Here is a 10,960-nt window from a genome sequence, read left to right on the forward strand (position 1 = left end):
GTCGTATCCGTATTGTCACCCAAATATGTAACCTTCCTTTATCCTTATACTACAGACCATTTAGGTTATTACTTAGGACATGATGCACTTGTATATCTCATATACATTGCTTAAGTTTACATACAATAACCATGGATCTTAATTTATTGGATATGAATAAATGCAAATAAAATAACTCTTATTTGATTGTACAAAATTTACAAACTACGAGACTACAGAAGAATTAGGACACCAATCTCAGAAGAAGGAGGTCGTTGTGGTCATTATTTCTAGTTTATGGGTGTTGCACCGTCATTGCTGGCCGATGGTTGGTGGCAGCCGTAGAAGAAGCGAATTCGAAAGTGGGTGTTCAACTCCTTCACGTACAAAAGAGGGGAAAAGAGTTAGGTCTAAGGCTCCTTGGGAAAATAAAAAAATGGAGAGGGAGGTTTTTTTTTTTTGTTTTAAAGATCTTGCTTAAAACGTCTTTCTCGTCGCTACATAATAATTCGTGACATTTAAAACATGAGTAGAAAATTAGGATTAACCTTGACATTTTTACATCAAGTATTGCGTCAGTGTGAAAAAATTTGGGAAAAATTCCCACCCTCCACCTTTTTTACATTTTCTTGATTTTTTTTCTTTAAAATTACCTATTAAAACTGAAAATGTCAAGAAATGTAGTTTTTCTTGAAGGGGAAAAAATGTTTTATGAAATAAAAGTGTTTAAAAAAAATTGGTTCTGAAATGCAATTCGAAGAAGAGACATATTTCTAAAATATTCGTGACCATTCATATATTCGTGTCTTCTTCGAATTGGTTATTTTTTTTTTTTTAAAAAAAAAACTATTCATTCATGAAACAATGTAATTCCATACAATGGTCATTTACTATTCATTCCAACAATAATCCCATAAATTGTAAGTTGACAATTTAAGATCAAAGAAAAATGAAAATATTGAGTATTTCTCAATGAATAATCTACATCAGGATAAGTAGTAGAACTTTGATCTTTCCCTAGTGAACATCAATCAAGTTTACTAAGTTAATCAATGGACTTGATGCCTTGAACTGTCAACCATTTTAGAGTAAATTAAGACAATTGAAGTAATACAATTTCTCATTATATCAAAGCTTGTTCTCATAACTATGTTTATTTTAGCCTTGAACATCGTCTGATCTCACGAGTGTTTTAGAGAATTCATTTTAAAATTATCTCACTCACATAGGTGATTCCTATAAAGAACATCGTATATACAGTTTTCGTAAATAATTATTTAACAACTTATAGAAATCATTAAATGCACAATGTTTACCCTAAAACCACACCTGCACTGTCTCATCATCCTTAGAATAGGTACAAAGAAAAAAAAATTAACATAGTACTCACTAATTTATCCAGAGGTCAATTTGACCGTTGAACCTAGATCTTGAGATCTACAGTCAGTTAGGTCGGGTTGTCTCTCTAGTTAACTTTTTTAAAATTAGATTAGACTATAATCTCATTCTCTTTGAAGAACTTGCAATCAACTCCTAGTTAGGCCTTTTACAAGCAGGTCCACAATATTATTTTTTGATCTTATAAAGTAAATTGTGATAATTCCACTATAAAGTAGTTATCTAGTTGTATTAAGTCTTCGTCATATATGTCGAGACTTATTATTATTCACTAAGGAGGTATACTAAAATTTTGTATACAACTCAAACATATTCCAACCTCTTTTTAAATTGTTATCCAATATTCTAAATCTTAGATTATCATATTTGAATAGCCATTTTTTCTCAAATACCCCACAAATTTTAAGAACGTTTCAATCTTTCCATAATTCACAAGGAATTTCCTATATTTTCATATATGGAATTCTATATAAAAATATAATTAACCTTCAACCATGAGGAGACATATTCACGAAAGTTGTCTTATCCCGATTTTGGAATCAATCATTTTATAGATCAGAAAATTTCTGACTATAAATTTCATTGCTATGATATATCTTCTATCCTATATATCATTTTTCTTTAATGATTCCAAGAGCTTTTTGACAAATCCACCACTATACACATTATACAGTGTGTTATCTAGTCCACGTAAAATGTGGCTCTTGTATAAATATTTTGTATATGCTTCTATGTCTTAAGTGCAAGCAACTTTTCTTTGTTGGTTTCTCCTTCAATATTACAATAACAGTTTTTTTCCAAAAAAATTTGTCATATTCCACATTGCAAAGGCGAATGAACTTTCTTCTTGTCGTCATTTGAAATCATTACAGTTAAATTTCTCACAATTTTCCTTCATGATTTCCATCAAAATGTGGTACAATAATTTCGTATCGTTGATGATATTTTCTTGTGACCGATCACCCAAATATTTGTGAAACAAAGTAAATAACCTTACCAAATAAGTTCTCATAAAATAACATCAAATAAGGCAACAAAAAAAAAAAATTCGAGATATTATTCATTAAACATAAAACAACATGAAATATAAAGTTAGTGTAGAACGTCAAATAATGGTCAATTGCACATAGCTAAACGGTGAATGTATATATATATATAAAAAAATTATACTCCTCGCCCAAAAAACTGCTTTTTAGGTTGTTAAAACTAAAAAGAAATACACATCATGAGGGAAAAAATGGATATTTGAAATTGATAGTAGAATAAGAGAAAAATCTAAAAATATATTATATATTTAAAATATTTGTGAATATGAATGATCTGACTAGTCAATCTTTGATTTTTTTTTTTTTAATTTTCAATTTCGCTCTCCTTTGTGTTGTCACACCTTTTTTTTAGTTTTTTTATTTTTTTTATTTTCTTCGATTTTTGCTTCTTTTTTAAAAAAAATAAATTTTATTCTTTCCTTTATCTGATTTTGGCTTTTTTCTTTTATTTTTTTATTTTCTTTAATTTACTTCTTTTTTTCCTTTCTTTTTTATTTTATTTTATTTTTATTTTCTTTTCTTTCTTCATTTTTTTCTTATTCCTTATTCCTTATTTTTATTTTTATTTTCTTTCTTTTCTCCAATTTTTGCTTCTTCCCTTTTCTTTTTTTATTATTTTATTTTATTTTCTTTCTTTGATTTTCTGCTTGTTCTCTTTCTTTTTCTTTTTAAATTTTTCTTTCATTTCTCTGGTTTGCTTCTTTTTTTTCTATTTAATTTTCTTTTTCTTCATCAGTTTTTGCCTTTTCTCTTTCTCTTATTTTTAAAATTTTTCTTTCCTTTATTTGAATTTTCTTCTTCTTCTTTTTTCACAAGAATTATGAAGCTGAATTTCGTACCCAAGATTTGAAAGTTCTCAATTCATGAGTGACTTAACACCAACAAGTCAATTATCAAGTTTGATTATTATAACAAATAATAAATATAAGGGTAATTGCAATTAGTAGCTTTTTTAGGAATAATAACCAAGTGTATAACATCATTTTAAAAAAAATTACAAATATAGCCAAGTCTATGAACGATAAACTTCTATTATTGATAGACTCTTACCAGTGATATGGTTTATCACTGATAGACTCTTACCAGTGATATGATTTATCAACTCTTACCAGTGATATAATTTATCACTGATAGACTCCTACCAATAATATGGTCTATCACTGATAGACTATTTAAATTTGGTTATATTTGTAATTTTTTGCATTATGTTATATCTGCTAATACTTTGGTTCTAATGTCTATATTTGCAACTGCCCCTAAATATAAATAACAAATGAAAGTCTATTAGTGATAGTCACTAATATTTTCTATCATTGATAACTTAATCTTTGATTATATTTTCATAGTTAATAGCCACATATAGAAATCTATCATTGATAGCCAACTTAGTGAATTTAATTAATAAAGTTGAATCTTGAACTAAAATGTAAGTGAAATGCCTAGAAGTTATGACTAATGACATGTTTATCAGTGATAGAAGTTATCATCGAAAAGAAGCTGAACTTATAAATGTTTGGGAAGGACAAGAAAGAGGCAAAAAGGTATTCAGTGGTTATGATTGATAGAAGCTACTACTTATAACATGTTACCAGTGATAGAAGTCAATACTAATAGCAAATTATCAGTGATAGAAACTACCACTATAGCACGTTATTAGTGATAGAGAAATATAATTGATAGCATGATATCAGTGAGATCATTGATAGCATCTTATCAATGTTGTTTTCAGTGAAAGAAGCTATCACTCATAACCACAATATGAGTGATGTTAGTGATATCGGTGATAGAACTTAGGTGATATCTATATATCGAGTTTCTTTCAAAGATGATAACCAGTTATAGAAATCTATCATTGATAGCCTTAAGTGTTAATATTTTAAGGTTGATTCTAATTGATGAAAGTCTATCCGTGATAGCGATTGATAGCTGCTATCAGTAATAGCCATGATAAAAGATTATTAATGATAGCTACTGTGGTAATCAAAGTTATTGGTCTTCTTTCAAAGTTGATCACTATTTATAAATCAATCATTGATAGCCACTGATAGTCACTGCTAGCTTTAAGTATTGATATTTCAAGTTTGATTCCAATTAATGAAAGTGAATCAATAATAGCTACTGATAATTGATAGCAAATTAAAAACTAATATTTGAAGATTGTATTATTTTTTCTCAAATTGAAAGCTATCGCTAATAGCATCATCGATAGTAATTGATAAAAACTATCAGCGATAGCAACTGATAGCAGCTTTAAGTGGCTATCATTGATAGCTGCTATTAGTGATAGCTTTTAATTTGAGAAAATTGGGTAGAAGCGAGCAAAATGGTGACTAGGCATGATTTTTTTGGTCTTTTAACATTTTTTATCTATATATACAATTATTTTATCTGTGTATTACATATTCTATTATTTCGGACTTAAATTCTATTTATGCAACTATCCCAAAAAAATTTAGAAAATAATTGAAAAAACTAAACTTCAGCGAGAGCCTTAGACATTTGCAGTTTTGAAAGCCCATTGATAATATGCAAACTATACTCGCAAATGTGAGTTTGGAACGTAGAGGAGAAAGCAAATTAAATGAGAAAAGTGGCATGAACGAGGAGGAATCATGACAAACAAAATACAGTAATGTCACTCTCCCAACAATTTTTCAGTACTAAACCAACCAAGCCAGAGCCTTTCTTTAAGATTTGTATCATACATAATAATAGAAAACGAAATCAACTCCAATTGCATCATGTATCATAAGCACTTTTCTCTCGCATCAAAGTGGGTATCTATTTTGATAAAACTATACAGAAGATCGTGCAGTTTATTAAATTTTTTAGTATGAACAATTATAACATGAAATAATTTTTAAAAATTATACATATACATAGTTCAACAATTTCAATATCCTTTCAAACCACAAAAACAATGGTGCAACACAATCATTATATATCTATTAATATATATATATATATATATATATATATCCTTCAAAGCTAGGATATTGTGCAGTAATATATCGGTTTCTATCCTTTGGTGCATATGGATCGTAAGAAACAGAAGAATTTTCCAAGATGTGAACAAACATTAAAATCATTTGTGGGATGATGTTTTATTGATGCGACCCTTTGGAGTTCTAAATCTCCTTTGTTTTGTTATTAGGATGCTTCTTCTATAGTCCTTAACTGGAAGGTGTTTTTATAGCTCTTGCCCCTACTGTTTCCTCTTTTGGCTTGAGTTATCCTCTAGCTAACTCTTTGTATATAACTCTTCATGTTGAATGGAAAAAACACTATTCACAATGGGGTATTCAGATGAGGGTGTCAAGGAGGTGTTAATTTAGTTGTGATGTCTCGGTGCATCCCCTAATCTCTCTCTCCTCTAGTATATTGTTATAAAAAAAATGCCATTAGAAGATAATCAAAATATTTCTCACTTGTGACATTGAGTGGCGGATCCATAATTTTGTTTGAGGGGAAGGGACTTTACTTATAATTCAATAAAAATAATTTATAAGCAAGACATTCTAAAAATTTGAAATTAAATGACTTTTGTATAACACAATTGTCCTCTACAACATTTCATATCATGAAATTGATGCATAAATAAAAGTATAAAATGAAAAAAAAAAAAAAAAAAAAAACTAAAACTTAAAATAAGAATTACTTAAACTAAATGTATAGAAGTAATTGAAACTTGAAAAATGAATATATATTGATCATCTACGAAACCTTTCATGGACTACCATAAAGAAAATGACATAAACAAGCCAACTCGCTGTTCAACAGAACCCACAACAACATAATTAGTGTAGTTAAAAATATATCAATCAAATCTAAAGTATTGCCAATATAAGTCTATCAAAGATAAAGTCTATCATCGATAGATTTTATTATATTTACAATTTTTTAATAATGTTGCTATACACTAATTAATTATTAGGTCTAAAAATACTACCAATTACAATTACTCGAAAAATTGTTGGAATGTTATGAACACATATTGTTGGAAGATGAAGTCCACTCCTGATTGCCTTCCCCAACTAAATGATAAGGGCCTTAGTACGGAATGTTATGAACATACATTCCTGGAAGATGAGAAAGTTTAGCCCTCTCCTGATCGCCTTCCCCAACTAGTAGTTTTGGACATCTAAACACCACCAAATTCTCTAATTTGGTAAGGTGTAATATGGCCTCTCTTGAAGGTAATTCTTTCAAATTTTTGCATTCAAAGAAATGCAATGTTCTCAAAGATGTAAGGTTTCCTAACCAATCTGGCAGAGTTTCAATGCCATCAAAATTTGAAATTACCAGAACATTCAAGTTAGTGAAGTGCTGAAATTGAGGAAGTTGGGTTGTTGCATCATCACTTGACTCATCATCAATCAACTCAAGTTTAACAAGCTGAGTAGGCAAGTGTCTAAAGGAACTGAACTCATAATTCTGCATGCATCCACCAATTCTCAAAATTTTCAAGTTAGTGAGGTACTGAAGTTGTTGGGGAAGTTGGGTTGTTGTTGCATTATCACTTGACCCATAGTCATTCAACTCAAGTTCAACAAGCTGAGAAGACAAGTGTATGAAGGAACTAAACTCATAATTATGCAATTGTCCACTAATTCTTAAAATTTTCAAGTTAGTGAGCTTACCTAATCCCTCTGGCAATCTTTTCAACCCATTAATGTCTAAATGATATAAGTTGTAAAAATTTTGCACATTTAGCATCAAATTAGAACACTGAAAGATGCCCAAATATTCAATGGAGTGGCAACCTTCTAACCCACTTGGCAATTTTGCTAATTGACCACATCCAGAAATATGAAGCTTTTTTAGACATCCAAAGAGATTTGATGAAACAACCGTTGATTCATCCCATTGCTCTAGCTTCTTCATCCCATAAATATGAAGTTCCTTTAACTGAGGAAAAGCAAAAGAATTTCTCAGCTGGTTGGAGTCAATTCCATAAAACTCATTTCCTATACTTTTCACACTAACCATGGACCGAATCAAAAGTTTTTTCAAGTTGGGCAACTGTCCAAGCATTGGAAGCATTACACACCTTTCACATTTATACAGATCTACCTCAACTAAGTTTTGAACAAAAATATTATTAGGAAAAACTTTCCCTTTAAAGCCATTAATTTCCAATGATTGTAGATTTTTGTGTGGTTGAAGTCCTTCCAACACTCGTACGTGATCATCTTCATAATATTCTCCTCTGTTATAAAGGCCAACAAACCATTTGAGGATTAGATGACGTAAATTTTTCTTTTCCACCAATTTTGCAGCAATAGCTTCCTCTTTATTTTGCACTTTCTCCAGATTTGTTATAATTAGTGTACCTTTGAGGTTTTTCAATGGTCCAAGCTCTTCTATTTTATAGGCCTTCCCAAGTCCAACTACAAATTCAGACAATGTTTGAAGATGAATCAAGTTGCCCATATGTGAAGCCATTTGTTTCATATCAAATTTTTTTTGAAATTCTAAATGTCTCAGATTAACCAATTTTCTCAGATTTTTCGGTAGATCACTTCCAATATATCCAAACTTTAACGTTTGTAAATTATAAAGTGAAGAAAGAGATTCTTGAGAAAGCTGGTTTACAGAACATTTTGAAATATCAAGATATCTCAAATGTATTAACTTGTCCATAATAATCGACAAGTTATTAGTCTCAAAAGAATTCAACACTAAAACTCGCAAGCAATTTATGTTGGCCTGAATCTTATGAGGAGTCTCTTCATTATTGCAAATTAATGCACGCAACGTTCTAGCACTTTTTCCACTCCAATTATTAGGATTTGATGCCTTCTTTTGATGATTTGAAACCATACAAGCAATATCATGTATTAGATCATGCATCTTAAAGGTAACAATTCTCCCATTCTCATCCTTATCGACATCTTGAAATAAGGAACGAGACAATAAGAAGTTGAAGTACTCTTCTCCTATATCCTCCATTATCAAGTTCTCTCTTTCTTCTTGGGGTTGAATAAATCCTTGTGCTATCCACATTTGAATTAGTTCATCTTTCTTAAAGTTATAATCTTGAGGAAAATTTGAGCAGTAAGCAAAACATTGCTTCAAAGTAAGAAGTGGTAGAGAATCCACACTTAATCTTAATATGGACAAAACAAAAGCTTCGTCCTCCTTTAAAATGTTTCTTGTAATGCTTTCAACTTTTGTCATCCACCTCTCGTAATGATCTCCTTCAAATTTGAGTGCCCCTCCTAAAACTTTCGCAACGAGTGGTACACCACCTATTTTTCTAACCAGCATATTTTTCATAATCTTAAAGTTTGAATTCATTGGCAGCTGACTTGCATTCGCACATTTTTCAAACAACGACCAGCAATTATCATCAGATAATGTTTGTAGATGATGAATGGAAACTGTCTTCACCATGGTTGCCACTTCCACATTCCTTGTGGTCACCATAATACTATTTCCAGATTTCCCAGCAATTTGTTTCAAATAGCCATTCAACTCATCCCACAAATCATTCTCTTTCTCCCAAACATCGTCAAGCACAAGAAAATACTTTTTGCTTTGCATCTCCTTTCGGAGCCTCTGAAGCAAGGCCTCCTTAGAGTTCAAACCACTACTAGAATTCGTTAAGCTTTGAAAGATTGCTTCCAAAATTTTCATGACAATAAATGGTTTAGAAACACAAACCCATATAGTTTGATCAAAATGACCTTTAATGGCATCATGATTGAAGACCATCTTGGCCAAAGTTGTTTTCCCAAGACCACCCATTCCAACAATGGATATCATAGACATATCATGTTCATTGCTAGAGTCGATCACCAATTTCAGTATCTCTAAAACTTCATCCTCCCTTCCTACAACTTCAAAGTCAAGAATTGAGGTTGTCTCTCGAATCTGTTGTAGAGCAACCTCTATTTCAGTGGCAGATTCCTCACCAACTAGTCCTAAAGGACTTGCCTCACAATAATGTTTGTGTAAAGCAGCAGTAATTTTCTTCATCTTGTTGGCCATCTTGAGACGAAACAAAAAGGAATTTTTGGATGGTGAGATGGAATCACGTACTTTTTTGAATTTCCCAGTTTGTTCCCCAGTTCGTCGAAGATCTTCATAACGAAGTTCATCCAGTAGATCATCGGCTTCATAAACAATATCTTGAAGATCTTCCACCCATAGCCTCACAGCATGATGGTGTAATTTCTTTTTGTTAATGTCTGCTAAGATTGTTTCAGCTTTGAGTAACCACTTCTTCAACTGGAACTCCTCTTTCTCCAAGCCCCATGCCACACCAATTTGTTCTGCTCCAAATTTCACAATCTTCTTCAAAATTTCCTGAACAGCAAACGTCCATAGAAATTCAGCCATGTTTCTCTGTTTTTGTGTCGTTTGATTTCCAAAACTTCAATGGCAAATGATATGATGAAGAGGAAATGGAAAAGTCTAAGATGTCGTTTGATTTCTCTGTTTTTATTTCTTTGAATAATAAAATAAAACAAAATGAAAATATTGTGTACCAAACTAATGGTTTGTTGGTCAGTCAATTTTTCAATTTAAAATTTTAAGTCAAGTCGTCTCGTTCCAACTCTCCTCCAGCAAAGCAACATCCACAATTTTTTTATTTTTATTTTTATTTTATTTTCAGTCGTTTCGTTTCAATCGCTTTATTTCAGGCTCCGATTTTTTTTTGTTACCATTGACTAAAGCTCCCAAATCACCAAAACTCAATGTCAAAGGGTAAGCTTGGTACAATATTCATTTAATTTTAACAAAATATATATTTTTGGTCCTTAATTTTTTGTTCCGATTTCTATTTGTTTTTTAGATTTCAAAATATTACCCATTTAATTTTCATTTAGGATTTTTTTAATTTTTAAAATAATTGTTGATCATACTAAAAAAAATAAATTGTCCTGTACAGCAAATTAGTGTTTGGCAGATTTGAAAAAATTGGTTCCAGTTTTTGGTATATAAGTATTATATTAATGTCTTTTATACATAATAATTAAATAAACCTACTATTAAAATTGATTATTTTAAATAATTTATAATATCAAAATGCACCTTAATCTTTAAGATTTGAGTTTAACTTCAATTTAATTGCTAATTTTTCAAATGTTACAATTTTACCCTTGAAATTTGAGTTTTGTTCGAATTTGGTTTCTAGGTTTCATGTTTTATACTTCTACCCTTGATTTTTCACTAAATACTCATTTTCTACCTTTAGTGTTAATGTATGTTATTAAATTTCACTATTTTTCATTACTTTTAAAATTTCACAATATAACTATTTAAAATTAATTAATACACACAAAGATTAATAATTGAAATTGAGTATTTGATGAAAAATTTAGGTTAAAAATGTAAAATCTTAAAACCAAGGGACAAAACTAAAATAAAATTTAAATTTCAAAGATAAAATTATAACATTTTAAAACTTTGAGACTAAATTGAAACCAAAATCAAAACTTAAGAACTACATGTATAAACATTTTGAAACCTAGATACCATAAAAACTAGACCCAAAACTTAGGGACAGAAAATGTAATTTTCCCTTGATT

The 10,960-nt window shown here is 30.2% G+C and overlaps 1 protein-coding gene across 1 annotated transcript; it reads right to left on the bottom strand.

Moving 5' to 3' along the window:
• Positions 1-6,381: 6,381 nt before the first annotated feature.
• LOC120069923 (disease resistance protein RGA2) lies at positions 6,382-10,003 on the bottom strand. The gene has a single exon (XM_039021761.2). It carries the CDS (start codon positions 9,765-9,767, stop codon positions 6,474-6,476), a length of 3,294 nt encoding a protein of 1,097 aa, XP_038877689.1. The 5' UTR covers positions 9,768-10,003; the 3' UTR covers positions 6,382-6,473.
• Positions 10,004-10,960: the final 957 nt, after the last annotated feature.

Source organism: Benincasa hispida, chromosome 11 (genome assembly GCF_027475165.1).
Source record: "Benincasa hispida cultivar pf3 chromosome 11, pf3_genome.v1.1, whole genome shotgun sequence".
Taxonomy (NCBI): Eukaryota; Viridiplantae; Streptophyta; class Magnoliopsida; order Cucurbitales; family Cucurbitaceae; genus Benincasa; species Benincasa hispida.

Excerpts from the sequence above, each read along its gene's own strand:
- LOC120069923 (XM_039021761.2), bottom strand. The coding sequence starts at position 9,767 with ATGGCTGAATTTCTATGGACGTTTGCTGTTCAGGAAATTTTGAAGAAG.